This window comes from Indicator indicator, chromosome 8 (genome assembly GCF_027791375.1).
Source record: "Indicator indicator isolate 239-I01 chromosome 8, UM_Iind_1.1, whole genome shotgun sequence".
Lineage (NCBI taxonomy): Eukaryota > Metazoa > Chordata > Aves > Piciformes > Indicatoridae > Indicator > Indicator indicator.
Genome location: NC_072017.1, coordinates 37,269,964 through 37,286,636, shown reverse-complemented (window position 1 = coordinate 37,286,636; position 16,673 = coordinate 37,269,964). Strand labels below are relative to the sequence as shown.

The 16,673-nt window shown below is 44.1% G+C and overlaps 1 protein-coding gene across 1 annotated transcript in view; it reads right to left on the bottom strand.

The window, feature by feature from the left end:
* The window catches only part of MCUB (mitochondrial calcium uniporter dominant negative subunit beta), a 43,006-nt gene that overhangs the window by 8,843 nt on the left and 17,490 nt on the right, over nucleotides 1-16,673 (bottom strand). The window contains exon 2 of the mRNA XM_054382966.1: nucleotides 124-199. Coding sequence (XP_054238941.1) covers nucleotides 124-199 — 76 coding nt within the window. The remainder of the gene's footprint in view (nucleotides 1-123; nucleotides 200-16,673) is intronic.

The window sequence follows — 16,673 nt, the reverse complement described above, 5'->3', positions numbered from 1 at the left end:
ATCTACGATTCCATTTCTGGGAGATATGTAGATATAGTAATATCACTTTACCCCATTCCCACAAAATAAATAAAAGCTTGTTGGCATTGATGGGAAGGGGGGAAACCTGCTGGGAAAGCTTACCATCAGATGGCACCAGTGTGCTGTAAGGTGTTCCTTCCCAGCCCCTCCAAGCTCCACCATACCTCCACAGCAGCACCTGCAGCACAAACACAGGGAGCTTGCTTCAGAAAGGTTAGGATGCAGGAATGATCTGTTCAAAGGCAGTATCCAGCCTGCTGAAGTGATCTGCTTCTGTATGATCTCACAGCAGAGGTGTCCCTTTGCTTCACAATTTCTAGGTAAAGGACAGAACCATCCTTACAGAAACACAAACATTTCCAAAGGTATATTAAGGTCTTGTCCATAGTTAAACATTTTGTCTAGCATGATTTAAATAACTCAGGGAAAAAAGGGAAGGGGAGGAATATTACAGTGCTTCTGAAGTGCTTTATACAACTCTTACAACAAGGCTTCTCCTCTCCTCCAAAAAGCAGCTGCTTGCAAAATCGTGGTGCCTGAAGGCAGAAGTGTTCTGTAGCAGTTCAGAATCCACAGGCAGCAGGCATGGTTTCAGTGAAGCCTTTTACTACTGAATCATGAAAAGAATGGCACTCTTCATGACCTCCAATAAAACACAAGCGACTGAGGTCGCTCCCTTTGGCTTCCTATTTATATACCACATGACAAAAGTTAACTGCTTACACTCATGGTGTTAAAAGACCACAGCAACAACGCAGCTTGCCAAAACCTGGCTGTTTCATAGAATCATGGAATGGTTTGGGTTACAAGGGACCTCAATGTTTCAAAACCCATGACACGGATAGGAACACCTTCCGCTAGACTACGTCGCTCAAGTCCTCACCCAACCTGGCCTTGACCTCTTCCAGGGAGGGGGCATCCACCACTTCCCTGGGCATGCTGCTGCAGTCTCTCACCACCCTCACTGGAAAGAATTTCTTCCTAATATCCTCTCCAAATCCATCCTCCTCTCCAGCTGAGCTACTGCTGCAACTTAGAGCACCACAAGCCTCTGGTAGCACACTGAAGGAGGCACACCCAGACGCAGTAAGTATCCCCTATGCTCTGGGAAAGGGATGGCAGCAGATTTTTGAACTTGAGTGGTTGAGCTCCCAAGCTCATGCCTTCCAGAGACCTTGGTGAGAACCTTGAACACACTTCACCCCAGCCATGTCAAAACAGAGAAGATAAATTGCTCTGATGAGACCCACGTTTAAGATCTTTATCAGTGATCTGGATGAGGGGGTTGGGTGCAGCCTCAGTAAGTTTGCAGACAACATCAAACTGGGTGGGAGTGTTGATCTGCTCAGAAGTAGGAAGGCTCTGCAGATGGACTTGGACAGGTTGGATCAATGGGCTGAGGTCAGCTGTATGAGATTCAACAACGCCAAGTGCTGGGTCCTGCACTTGGGTCTCAAGAACCTCATAAAGCCTGCAGGCTTGGGGCAGAGCAGCTGCTGCAAAGCTGCCCAGTAAAGAAAGACCTGGGGGTGTTGACTGACAAGCAGCCAAAGATGAGCCAGTAGTGTGCCCAGGTGGCCACAAAGGCCAGCAGCATCCTGGCTTGGATCAGCAACAGTGTGACCAGCAGGACCAGGAAACTGATTGTCCCTCTGTACTCGGCACTGGTGAGGCTACACCTCGAATGCTGCGTTTTTTGGGGCCCTCACTACAAGAAAGACATTGAGGTGCTGGAGCAGGTCCAGAGAAGGGCAAGGAAACTGCTGAAAGTCCTAGAGAACAAGTAATATTAGAAGAGACTGAGGGACCTGGTGTTGTTTATTCTGGCAAAAAGGAGGCTGGGGGGGGGGCGGATCTTCTGGCTCTCTGCAACCTCTCATTACCTCCTGAAAAGAGGCAATGAGGTGGGGGTCAGTCTCTTCTCTGTAGTATCAAGTGATAGGACAAGAGGAAACGTCCTCATGTTGCACCAGGGGAGGTTTAGGTTGGATACTAGGAAAAAATTCTCTCCCGAACAAGTGGTCAGGCATTGGGATACACTGCCCAGGGAAGCGGTGGAGTCACAATCCCTGGAGGTGTTCAAAAAACACATAGACATGGGACTTTGGGACATGGTTTAATGGCCATGGTAGTGTTAGTTCTATGGTTGGACTCAGTGCTCTCAGAGGGCTTTTCCAACTGAAACAATTCTATGAATTTACATAGTTAAAGCATTCCAGGCAGACTGTGGAAGATGCAACAACTGCCACAGGAAAAGTCCTCTGCTTCTATAACTAGTCCCTGTGCACAAGGAGAGGAACAATTTTTTTGCAGTGACTCCCACACAGCCAAGGGTAACAGGCAGAAGCAGGAAAGGAAATCACATCCCTGAATAAGCTGGTTACAAAAACTGTGTGGGGGCTGGACCAACGCCCTGAGGCCTGGGGTTTGAAATATGATAGCTGAGGGAAGTGGAAAACGATGTGGAGAGAGATGACAAGGATCTATTCTCCCTCTGGTGAGCTTTATAGCTCATCTTTCTGAAGGCCAAAGCATTTCAGGAGTCTGCAAACTGATCTCCTTCGCCAAGGCAGGAAAAGGAAAGCTGCAAGAGCAAGAAGCCTCTGCCCGTTCCGTATGGCAGGCACTGCTCACCATGTCCACGTGGTTTGGGTTTAAACAATCACAAGTTTGACTGTTTGGAAAGGAATATGGTATTAGGGTACAGAAAGAATCCATCTGTAAAAGGAATGGATGTGTTTCAGTGATGCTGACCTCACCCCAACTTTCTCTCTGGAACAAGGACTTTTCAGGACACAAAGAAAATAAACCATTCTGGGAGTTTGCAACACTGAGAAATTTGTGTATTGTAACCTTCAGGCATCCAAGGCAGCCAGAAACCTAAACTAAACAGCAAAATACCTTAAACACAAGAGTATTGTTTTAAAAAGGGAGACACCAGGAATGCACAAACACCCAGAGCTAGGACTCGTGCAGTAACTCATCCATTTCTCCAGCACAGCAACAGACTTTCCCTGGAGCAGAGCAGGACACAGCTCAGCTCACCAGTTATCACCCCATCTACAAGGACCTGCAGAACATTTAGTGACACATAGCCAAGCAGCAGGGAGACAACACTCAACATGTCTGTCATCTGCTTTGCCACAAGACTCTGAAACTGCTGATGGGCATGGTCCATGGTAGGGCACCACAGCCTTGAATCTAACAACTGTGGTGTTTGTCTTCAGAGGACTTGCAGTTCAAGAACAAGGAGCTACTGGAAAGGGTACAATGGAGAGTCCCTAAGGTGATGAGGGAACTGGAACACCTGCCTTAACAAGGAAAAGCTGAGAGACCTGGGCTTGTTTAGTCTGAAGAAGATCAGATTGAGGGGATCTCATTAATGCTGATCAATATCTATAGGGCAGGTGTCAGGAGGATGGAGACACACTCTTCTCAGTGGTGTCCAGTGACAGGACAAGGGACAGTGGACACAAACTGGAACACAGGAGGTTCCACCTAAACATAAGGAAAAAAGTCTTCTCTGTGAGGGTGGCAGAGCACTGGACCAGGCTGCCCAGAGAGATTGTGGAGCCTCCATCTCTGTCAGCATTCTGAACCCGTTTGGAGATATCCCTCTGTGATTTACTCTGGGTGACCCTGCTCACCAGGGGAGCTGGACTGGATCATCTTCAGAGGTCCCTTCCAGCTCCTACCATTCTGTGATATATTTAAGGAATTAACTTTCTTATAGACTCTTGGCATGTTACTTTGCAATCAGTATCTAGGTATCTATCATCCAACATGACCCAGGCACTGAACTGCACTCAGCCTGTGTTTGAAGGTAATTTAGTTTCTTTTTATGTGAATTTGAGTATCTACTTTACTTACAAAGGAACCAATGCATTCAACAATTAATACATGCTAACATTTTAGATACATTAAATATACTAAGTTAAACATATTTAATGTATTAAATTATACTTACTGAAATAACATCCTTAAGATATTTAATTGTATTATTCTTTGGGCTTCAATATTACCATTCAAGAGCCACTGAAAAAAATCTCCATATACTGAAACTTCTTCTTTTTTTCCCATCCTCCTTTTTTAGACTGTTAATCATAGAATCAACCAGGTTGGAAGAGACCTCCAAGATCATCCAGTCCAACCTACCACCCAGCCCTATCCAATCAACTAGACCATGGCACCAAATGCCTCATCCAATCTCCTCTTGAACATCTCCAGTGATGGTGACTCCACCACCTCCCTGGGCAGCACATTCCAATGGGCAATCACCCTCTCTGTGAAGAACTTCCTCCTAATATCCAGCCTGTACCTCCCCTGGCACAACTTGAGACTGTGTCCTCTTGTTCTGTCACTGGTTGCCTGGGAGAAGAGACCAAACCCCTCCTGGCTACAACCTCCCTTCAGGCAGTTGTAGACATCAATGAGGTCACCCCTGAGCCTCTTCTTCTCCAGGCTAAACAGTCCCAGCTCCCTCAGCCTCACCTCACAGGGTTTGTGTTCCAGGCCCCTCATCAGCTTCATTGCCCTTCTCTGGACACGTTCCAGTACCTCAACATCTCTCTTGAATTGAGGAGCCCAGAACTGGACACAGGACTCAAGGTGTGGCCTGACCAGTGCTGAGTACAGGGGAAGAACAACCTCTCTTGTCCTGCTGGCTACACTATTCCTGATCCAGGCTAGGATGCCATTGGCCCTCCTGGCTACCTGGGCACACTGCTGGCTCATGTTCAGCCTACTATCAACCAGCACCCTACTATCAACCAGCACCCTAACGCAGCCTACCCATTAAAATCATCTGCAAAGAACAAGTGAAGCCTAAAATAAGCAAAAGCCACCGAGCCATGAAGTTGAGCTGAGTTCCATATAATGAACTCTCCACATCAAAGCTCAAGGTTGATTGATTGGGAGTTATGAAGGGATGAGTTAGGGCTTTCTCCCTATATTTCCAGATTTAAATCTGTTTTCAGTGATTAAACCATGCCTGTGCCCTACAGCCAAATCCCTGTGTCCCTTTCAAGTTGCTTAGAATGACTCCTACCCTACAACTGAAAAAGAAATGAAGACAGAAACCACCACAGCTAAAAGAAAGACTTGAACTACAGGACCAAGCCAACAAGGCTCTCCTCACAATCAGTGGGAGCTGGAATAGGAGCAGTGTAACCTGAATTAACTGTATCATGATTTCAACACTGAGATACTGCCAGGAGAACAGCCTACTGCTAACTTATATGCAAATACACACACCTCTTGGCTAATTCACCCAACCACATGAAGGCTACAGAAAGCTCTTCTACATCTTTCTGCAGCCCAAACGTACATATGACAGGACAGCTGCCTAAAACACCTCTAACGCAATCACAGCTGTGCTCAGGAGTCAAGCCAAAAGCTTGTGAACAGCATTTGGCTGTGAAACATCCTTCTTCCCTCAGCTGTATTTGCTTCTTAACACAGAATCACAAAATATACCTGGTTGGAAGAGACCTCCAAGATCATCCAGTCCCACCTTTGACCCAGCACTGAAGGGTCAACACTAAACCATGTCCATGTGCCACTTGAGACACCTCCAGTGATGGTGACTCCACCACTGCCCTGGGCAGACCATTCCAATGTCTGAGAACCCTTTCAGTGAAGAAATATTTCCTAATACCCATTCTGAACCTCCCCTGGCATAGCTTGAAACCATTTCCACCCAGGAGCAGCAGTCGGCCACAGTGTGCTACATCTCTTGATGCAGTTCAAGACATGGACTCAGAGAACGAAAACTCATGAGAATTTAAGGCACAGACTGTTAATTGTGATTAAAAGGTAATCCAATCTGTTCTGCTTAAGAACACCAGCTGGTCTCACACAAAATATATATCCTTTTTAAACAAGTACCTCTCTGCTAAGGGTACCTCTGGTCTCTAACAGCAAAGAAGTCACCATTTCAGAAGTCAGAGTGGAAACGTCAATGACCCGATTTGCAGCACAGCTTTAGGGACTAAAGCAGCAGCATAACTGAGCTGAAAAACCAAGCAGCCAGGCACAAGGAGTGGGAGAGACAGGAATAGCAATACTGCATTTTTCGCTTTTGAGGTTGGCAACTAACTGAACCTACCTACACTGCAGGTTCTGGACAGCAGTTAGCTGTTCCACACAAGCAGCCTCTGGTTTGTCATCTCAGAAGGTCTGGCAATTTTCATTTGTTATTTCAACAGCAAAAAATAATGCAATGCTCCTTCAGCACTCAAACCCCCATTAGTTTGGTTTCACTAGTAGAAAGCTGTTCTTCCTAACCAAAAAAAAAAACAAAAACCAAAACATAGGGGCAACTCAACTCTGCAATGCCACAACTGAAGTATTCTGTTCCTCTAGCATGAGATGTTGTTGAGAATGCCTCAAGTCCAACTTCTAAGCAGCTTTCACAAAGAATTACTCCTGCAGACTGTTGCTATGAATGCTATGGCCTCCCATACTCTCATTTCCTTCAAAGACAACACTAACAATCTGAAATAGAAAAGCACACTAATAAAACTCACTACTCCACTAAGCTTTGTACCCTTAATTATACCACAGCAAACACTGATTAAAACGTATCTTGCAGTCTGTTTTTCAACAGCAATATTGCAGCCTTTCCCCTGGCAGAAGAGGAGACCTCTGTTATGTCCTGCTACAGTGCCCTCCACACAGGTGCTAGAGAGGGACTTGGGGAAGTAAATTCACAGGGGAAACTAGCAGTTGCAATGCCTACAAATGAATTTGAGGCTTTTCTTTCCAGGTGTCACTGGATGAGCCAGTATCCCCATATTCATCTTTCTCCCCAGTGCTGATCTTGCCAAGCCTGTGAAGGAGAGAGCAAGACAAGTCAACTCTCTAAGATACTTCTTGCTTGTCTGCACCAAGAGGAAACTGAGGGCAGGTACATATTGGCCATTGTGGAGTGTGGGCACATACTCTAAACAGCCATTTATATTGTCCATACCGACCTATATGTTCTTCTATCTCTAATAAACACACCTAAAAGTTCTCTGCATATGAATGATGTTGGCTCCCATCTGATTCTCCAGGGGAAGCAAGCCAGGCTATTAATTTAATTACTTAAACTGGAGTAATGATCTGCAATTTCAGAAGAAATTACCTACAGACATTTCAGAAAGGTTTAAAACCCAAGGGGAAAGAGTCAAAAAAAAAAAGCAGGTGCTGTCACAGTCTACTGAGTTTATAGCTCTTGCCCAACCAGGATTGGACTTGATGACCTCCAGGGGTCCCTTCCAACCCCTAACATCCTGTGATCAGTATTCAGACCAAGTTTACAATAACTACACAGATTTCCCTTTTTTAAAATGAGTCACCAAAGCCAGCAGCTACTTCTGAGGTAGACACTGCATGGTGGCAGAGAAAGGCACAATATCCTCATCCCTCCTGCCCAGAAGGGTGACCTTTTGTTTGCAGCTTTGTCATATTTCTCTAAGCTGCCCTCTTTTTCAGTCTGTGCTTGCTTTCATAATACAGAATCATCTAAAGTTTGGGTTGGAAGGGACCTTCACAGGTCACCTAGTCCAACCAGCCTGCAGTGAAGTCTCTTTAAGGAGACCAGGTGGCTCAAAGCCCTGTCCAACCTGACCTTGATATAACCTCACTTAGATCCCTGATCAGACCATTGTCACATCCCATTCCTATTCTCCTTAGAGAGTGAAAGTAACACCTTCATGGGGCCAGGCAAATCAAAAGCACCATTTCCTTTCTTTTCTTCCATCTGAAAAGCAGACTTGTATTTACAAAACCAGGTGGGAAATAGCTGACCTCAACTGCTGCATTTCTACTTGTGGGTACTTAGCCAATCCTACTATTAATATGACAGTCTCTTTGGAAAACTTTAAAATAATAAGGTCCAACCACTTGCCTGCAGACAATGTGGTCAGGTAGTTAAGTTGTAAAAATGTATCCATCACTGTACATTTTTTTACAGCATACATAAATCCTCTTCCTTTCTTCTTTTCCAAGGCAAAAGCCAGTCAAAATCCACCAAAACCAAAAAGCCAGATGGCAAGTTTGGACATTTCAAAATCCTTAAAACAAACAAACAAACAAAACAAAACAAACAAAAAAAAAACAAACACCAAAACCAAACCAAACAAAAAAAAAAACTCCAAACAAACAACAAAAACAGCAACAAAAAAAAAAAAGGGGGGAGAGAGAATTTTTATGGATGCATTTCTCAGAAATGATGCAAAATGGAAATGGTGCTGAAATTCCTGAAGTGAAACACTTGAGCCCGGAAGCTGCCTGCCACTTCTTTGATAGCTCTTTCTTTACCATCCCCAGGCAAGCTGTTTTGACAGCTTCACTTCTCAGCTGACTGGGAATCTGTGGACATTGCAAGGATGACTGAACTGGAACAACTACTGACAATATCCAACGGCTTGGAGCGTGAGGACTTAGCCAGGCTCCAGGAGCCAATAAGATACCTACGCAGAGTCAAAGTGCTGAAAACCTGCACATTTACTTTGCACTGGGTAAATTCACTGGGATTTTATAAAGTAATTGTTAACCACCTGACTGAATTAACAACATTCTTTGTGAATCCAACTCTTCAAGGTACAGCTGCATTTAAACTGTAACAAAATAGCTCAAATTTAGGAAGAGTCTTCCAGAACCTGAACGGTACCTACAAGAAAGGTGGGGAGGGACTTTTTACAAGGGTTTGCAGTGATAGGATGAGGGCAATGGTTTTAAACTGGAGGAGGGTAGATTTGGACTGGAGATTGGGAAGAAATTCTTTACAGTAAGGGTGGTGAGACACTGGAACAGGTTGCTTAGGGAGGCTGTGATTCCCCCCTCCCTGAAAGTTTTCAAGTTCAGTTTGGAGAGGGCCTTGAGCAACCTGGTCTAGTGGAAGTTGTCCCTCCCCATGGCAGGGGGGTTGGAACTAGATGATAATTAAGGTCCCTTCCAACCCAAACCATTCTATGATTTTATGGAAATTAAACTATAAACATTTTCTGTAGGGTTGCAGGATTCCTATGTCTCCATAGGGTGCTCTATCTTTATACCAAACTGTGAGCTTTATTTTACATTGCTGTTCACCTCCTGTTGCACAAAGACAGTCATGCTCTTGTCTCACTACAGCAGATGCCCAAGAAGAAGCTGCTCTGATAGGTCCCAGCCTGTGACAGTCAGGAGCTGACTGACACCTGACAAAAAAGGAGAATGGGGTGCCCTAAGACAGCCCTTTGCAGCTCCCTGCTTCACATTGTCTGAAGGATGCCTCTGCTTCAACAGCCTGACTCCAGATGGTAATCACAGCTGGCATCCTAAACATGAAACAGAATGAACACTTGGCATCTTAATCCTCCCCAGTGCTTTGTTTTCAGCTGCTGGGTGTTCAGGCACAGATAGTAAAGAGCACCTCAACCCAGAAGATAACAGCTGTTAGTACTGGCAGCTCAGCATAAAGCAGCAACCCTGCCAAAAGACCTGTTTGAAATAAAAAAATCTTGGAAAAGAGGGAAAGGTTGGAAGCAGCAAACACGCCCTTATCTTTTAGAGCACTTAATTTGATTAAATCTCTTTCTTCTTATTATTATTGAGTATCTCTGCCTCTGATCCTCAAATAACTGCTGCAGGCAGGGAAATACAATTACTTCTGTAGCCAAATAGAAAAAAGACTTTGTTTTCAGTGACTTGCCAAAAGTAAAGCTTGTGGTGGAGTAAAGAATCAAGCTTGTCTATCAAAGTATCATCTCTGCATCACATATGAAAAGGTACTGTGGGCTTGCCTCTTCTAGGACTCAGCAGAAGAAACCCTTACATCCTGGTTTCAGCTGGGATAGAGTTAATTTTCTTTCCCCAGAACACCATATCAAGATGAATACTACATTTTAAATTATCTGCCTACAACTTTGAAATTTTAAATCTGTAATGTCTAAATCCCACTTCTTTAATAAGTGGGAATTTTTGGCTGTTTACCTATTTTTTAATCAAAGGACCCTGGATTTTTTTTTTTTTACCTGTATTTTGGGGCCACAGGAAAAACACTGAAACCAGGAACTGATCTCACACCCTGCAGATGTCCCCCGCGGTCCAGACAAGAGTCTAGCTCCCTCAGCATTCCCCCACCCAACTGTGAGTGGGCAGAACCCTTAGGGATGCCCAGGGAGGAATGATAACAGGGCAAGCACATTTTCAGTTCCTTTCACAGTGCATCTCACACATCTGCTCTTTGGAAGAGCAAAAGGCAAGTGCATCTAATGTGGGTTTCACAAAGTATGGCAGCCTGATGTCCTTGTCACACTATGTTTCTCTTTGCCTCACAATTATAACTGCAAACACAACACATATGAAAGGCACTGAGCAACTTGGCTTTAGGAGATCTGATTTCATAGTCTTCAGTTATTTGGCTAAACATACTAAATAGTTGCAACAAGCAGAAGAAACAAGTGCAGGAGAGAGCAACCATATGGCAACAAGCCCTACTTCAGACCCTGGCCCATTGCAGGTAGACTTCAATCATGCCTGCACACTTCAGGGACTGTAAATAGCAGAAAGTGCAACCGGTACGTTCTCAAAAGAGAACCTGAAGGAAGAGCACAAAGGTCCAAGACTGATTCCCCAGCAAAGGGGGAGGAGTTGTTGCCACTTAGCTTCAGCCTGACCATCAGATGGAGAGGCAGGTCTAAGAAAGTCTCTCTGTGCATGCTCACTCAGCTCCTGCTCAGATTCTGACTAACCTGGAGCCCATCCCACCTGGGGGATGGTCAGAGGGAAAACAATGCACTGGCAGGGCACAATGGTCAGGTTGTTAGCACCTGCAGTTTGCCGTTTCCTGCAGCCAGCATCCTTGCATTTCAATCATCTGGCATTTTTTTCAGAATCCACTAACCTGTGGAAATGGTACAGAGTCAGCCTCCTGAGCTTCCCCAAAAAGCTTCTGAAGCACATCCGGCAGCAGAGGGACTTTCCTGCTTCCCAACTGTTGTGGTCGAGGGGAGGATCATAAATCATATCACCAGTGTGACAGAGGGACAACCACTCCATGTGAGAGGAGGAAGGATGAATACTGTCACCCTCAGCAAGGCAATCTTTGTTCACAGGTGCACAAGTTACAAATTAGAGAACTTGGGAGCCACAACCCTCATGAAGTGATGAATTAGTGAATTCACATTTCCACTGGTCTGTACAAAGGGGACTGAGCTCCTTTGACACATTCGTTTTCTTTCTCGATGAACTCATGAAATAGTTTAATTTAGAGTACGTTGTCCTGTGCTTTTGAGAGATCCAAAAGGACTGTGACACTCTCCTCCCCTCAACCTGGTGTTCAAGGACAAGCAGAGAGTGAGGAGACTGTCAGGTTTATATATCCACATTTGTCTGTAGGGTCCAAAGCAGCACAGTTAACTCTTGTGTTCTGTGTCCTTCACACTAGATTCAAACAATGCTGAGAGCTAATGTGTCTAACGTCATGGGACGAAGCCAGACTCAATACATGTATCTAATCACCCTAAAGGGACAGGATTTTTCTTACTACATATTTATTAGCTTTCTGTAGCTCTGTGTACATCAAGTAATGAATTCCTATCCTTTCCCAAAGGAGGGTATGTAATAGCTCAGACCATTGTGCTCTCAGGAACTCATGCCTAGGATACTCCAAGTTTCCATTTCAGCCTTATCCCTGACTCTGTACAGAGTTCTTTTCTTTTTTCTGTGCTTGTACTTCTCATGCCTGTTAGATTTATGAACCCCTGTAGTCACTGCTTTGGAAGTTATACATATTTAATGCTTAATTTTTAACTTATAAATGAATCTCTACAGCTTCTGTCCATTTACATTGCTTTTGATTTCCCTTCAGTGATCAATATCTTTATGATAATAGAAACACTGAAGCCTAATACAATATTTCAGGTACTGGCATACCAGCCCTCGTATTCTCTTGGCCCCTGAAATAATTCCTCATGCACAGGTAATACAAATTTGCACTGGTCTTTCCTATCACTCCAGCACGTTCACAAAGCTTTTCCTCAGCATTAAAACATTTTTCTCAGGAGTGCCAAAATTCAGCGGGTTTCCTCCCAGTGGAGAGGAGCTTGACAGAGGTATTGCATTTGCTCTTTTCCTTTGACTAGCAATTTCCTGACTAGCACTGAGATAGTGCCTAGTAAAATGGAATATCAAGTGCCTTCAAGTTTACTTTATTATAACAAAAATTACAAAATAAGTATGATGTCAATCCCTCTGAAGTCTGTCACTTTTATGTTGCTCTTCAGATACCTTTCAGATTCTGTCTCAACATCTATGCCACTGGATTTCACCGGGCCATAAGAGGATTTTGCAGTTCTTTTATCAAATGACTCTTGTCTTTTTCAGCATCAGTGAGACAGCAAGGCCTGGGAAAAAAATATACTGACCCCTTTGGAACTTCACCTCCAGTTGTACATAAACAAAACACAAGGTACACATAGGCATGGTCTCTCTCTTCAGCAGCAGCAGCTGCAGGGTGATGTTAGCAGCTGTGTTAAGACACAGCAGCTGCTGCCATGCTGCTCTTCTTCTTCCACCTCACACAGATGCTGGACCTCTGTAGGAGCATAAAGGATTTCAGTCCAGAGGGAGAAAACAGAGTGACCACGAATGGGGCTGTGAAGGAAGAAAACACCAAATCAAGTCATCAAACTCATGAGCATGCCTGAAAAAGCAATTTATGGTAAGGAGGGAGGCCTTGCTTAATCACTCTGCCGACTGACACAACACTGGCACAAACTACTGTCAGGAACACAGGCTTGAAATCTCTTTCCTTTACAAACGGCAGGCTAAAGAGAGAGAAGGTTCTTCACCGCCAGGGTGGTTAGGCACTGCTACAGTCTGCCTAGATAAATTGTGGAGACTCCAACCCTGAAAGTGTTCACAGCCAGGCTGGATGGGGTCTTGAGCAAGATGGTCTAGTGGAAGGTGTCCCTGCCCAGGGCAGGGGGGTTGGAACTAGATGATCTTCCAGGTTCCTTCCAATCCAAACCATTCTACGGTTCTAAGATCAGATACTGAACTTGCATCAAGAAGGGTGTGTCCAGCAGGTCTAGAGAAGTTCTTCTACCTCTCTACTCTGCCTTGGTGAGACCACACCTGGAATACTGCATCCAGTTTTGGGCTCCCCAGTTCAAGAGAGACAGAGACCTGCTGGAGTGAATCCAATGGAGAGCCATGAGGATGATCAGGGGACTTGAGCATCTCCCCTATGAAGAGAGACTGAGAGCCCTGGGGCTATTTAGTCCTCAGAAGAGAAGACTGAGAGGGGAATCTCATCAATGTGTATAAATATCTGAGGGGTGGGTGTCAAGTGGACAAGGCCAATCTCTTTTTGGTGGTGCACAGTAATAAGAGAAGGAACAATAGGTTCAAACTTGAACATAGAAGATTTCACCTTAACATGAGGAGAAACTTCTTTACAGTGGGGGTTGACAGAGCACTGGAACAGGCTGCCCAGGGAGGTTGTGGAGTCTCCTTCTCTGGAGACTTTCAAAACCCACCTGGATGCATTCCTGTGTGGACTACCCTAAATGATCCTGCTCTGGTAGGGGGGTTGGACTCAATGATCTCTTGAGGTCCCTTCGAACCTCTAATGTACTGTAATACTGTGAAAATCCAATCCCATCAACCTACTAGATCCATGTCCATTTTAAGAGCCATCCTATTGCAGCCACCATCCTGATACTCCCAGAAGTGAACTCAGAGGCAGGACACTCCTTTAGGCAGTACCACGCAGGCTCTACAGCTCAAGTAGAAACTTTGTTTTCCAGTGACTCTCAACAAATACTCAATATTTTCTGGTTTCTTTTTTAAAAACGAACCAGACATTCATTGTCCTTGCTCAAGAAGCAGAACCTTTTGCAGCCATTTCTCCAGAGCACTACGATCTCTGCATGGTTTACTACCTTATTATGCTGATGGTTGAAGAAAAAGGAGTCTCTGAGAGCAGTTTGCTTCTAGTAAATATTTAACTGCTAGAATCATGCCAACATACTTCTCATCTTGGCTCTCCTTAACTCCAGCATTATGCTTTCATCTTCTCCTGTAGTCTGAGGCTGACAGTGTATCATGTTTAGCAACATAAGCATACTCTGCCTTCAGGAGGTGAATGCATCCTACTCATAGATTACAACAGCATTTAATCTGAAATGAACTTTGGTCACTCATCTGCTCAGATAAGGAATCATCTGCATGTTTGTTCTACACTTATTGCTTTATGAGCTTCAGCTTCACAAATTAGAAAAACTTGTTCTTTCCTCAAGAGGAAGAGAGGAGAATGGCTCTTAGTCTCTAAAATTATTTAGAGGAGACAGAGGAGTGGCATTTCACAGCTATGAATCAACTGTTTTCCAGCTCAGTATTGACCATGGTGGTGAAGGGCAGACATGGTAAAACCCATCAGCCAATTCCAGGCCCCAGAAGCTACAGGGAAAGGTCAGGAGCAAACACAGACTAGCCCCAATGTATTGCACCCTTCTGAGGATGCAAAAATCCTTGCCAGACAGAAAGTGAGTGCCCACAGTTCCACGCCAGCATTCGGGCATTTCCTTCCCTGGGGAGTCTGAAGGAAGGAGTGGCTGGCATTACAACTAACACTTCTCCCTCTTCTTTTCCTCTTTCCTTATGTCTTGAGCCTGTTAAAACTCTACTTACAGTATCCAGCATGTTCAGATTTCCCCAGGAAAGAGAGTCAGCTGAATTCTCTATAGCTCTGCTCCTCCTGTCAACATCCAAAACTGGAAGGGGATCACTGAAGCAGCTCACAGAAAAGAACAGGCACACAACCTCAGAAACTGGCAAGCTGGAGTTACAGGATCCCAGTCTGTAAATCTATTTGGTAAGAAAATCAAGTACATTCACGTTGATTAAAATGTTACAGAGGCATCAAATCCAAAGGGCCAATCTGAAGTGCAGTTCTGGGCACATCTGTGAGTCTCAGCAACACTGCAACTTCTTTTTATGTCTTTTAGGTGCCACTGCAATGATAGAACAAAGCAGTTTTCCCTTGTATCTCTGATTTGCAGCAACCCCCTCTAGTCAGAACATCTGCCACAGAAGAAATGTTTTTTTAATGAGAATTTAGAACATCATTTATTTCTGTAACTCCAGCTCAACTGTCAGGTGCACCATTAGAAGAGTAACACCAGGACAGCACTCCCAAATATAACTGCAGATACACAGCCAGCAGATCTCATTATCACACCAGCTGTTTCACCTCTGTATTAAGTGCACAGGACTCACTCTGCAGGCATTTTATTACCATGAGCTACACTTACTTCAGCATTACTGGCCACAAAAGAGATTATTATATTACATTTAGCAGTGGGCCAGAAAAAACAGCTTCCAGTTTGATCTCTGCTCTTTCTATAAAACAAAGATCAACATCCCATGGTGCTGGTGCACAAAGATGTGCTATGGCTAATGTAGAAGACCAGGGTGGTGCAGGGCTGGCATCTCAGTGCATTGAGAGTCATCAGCTCCCAGGTCCTGATTCCCACAGAGCTCTACAGAACATAAACAGAGTCACTGCCTCAATTACAGGCAAGATATTATCAATTAACTGGCTGGCAGCATCTCACATCCTTGAGAGACAGCACCTCTGGCTTCCACTGAGTACCTATCAGTATGCTTCACTTCTGCTTTAGCAAAGAAAAAGACAGTTTGACATGTTATGCTTGACAAGCTGCTCACCTTGATTCACAGCATCACGAGATACAAGCCAGTGGTGTCCAGCTGGCTCAACACTGCATTTAGCTCTTGCCTCACTATAACTAAGATCTTAGAGAAGCAGTTACGTGTGTTTAAGATATTTTCATATTAGCTCTGTCAACATTAGGAAGAGCTTATTGATATAGGAATTATCAGGAAATATATATCCCGTGTCTTTGTTGAGATATCTGTGGGAGTCCTAATACTGGCTCTGAAGTGTCTCATAAGAAATCCACTCAACTTTGCTTCCCCCTTAATTACCAAAACTATCAGCTGTAATGAGAAAATGATCAATCAAGAGCAAAATCTAGTGGCAATTACAAAGCTAGATGCTGAGACTTGACTGTGTGTTTATCAGAGCTCACCCCCCATATTCTTTCATATTTCTTATTTTAAATACTCTACCCTAAAATAAACGTGTAAGCATATTGGTATTATAATAGCATGCTATTCTAAACACTTTAAGCTTAGAACTTTCACAGCAAACAGAAAGTAGCTGACTAGTAACTGCTGTAAGTTAAGCTCAAAAACTGTGCTTATAAACATTGTCTTCTGTTTGGCAAAGTGTCCACAGTGTAGTTATACCAACAAAGCCTCTCAGTACAGAAACACTCACATATACAATACAGGTAAATAATTACACTGATTATATTTCCTTCAAAGATCTTAAACTAGAACTAACACCCATTCCTTGGCTTTCACCAACTCTTGGAGTCTGTCTGGAAAATTTCCTGTTTGTTATAGGCTTCCAAAGGTAGAATTCCTGCTGCTGATGGAGCTATATCAACACAAGCAGTGCTCTGACTGGTACACCTTTATTAATTCAAGCATTCTACTAGCAAAACGATGTCTGTTCAGGCTCCTTTGTGTTAAATCATGCTAGGATGAGTTAAGTGGCTCCTTTATTATGTAGGAGAGGCCAAACGCTAAAGTCA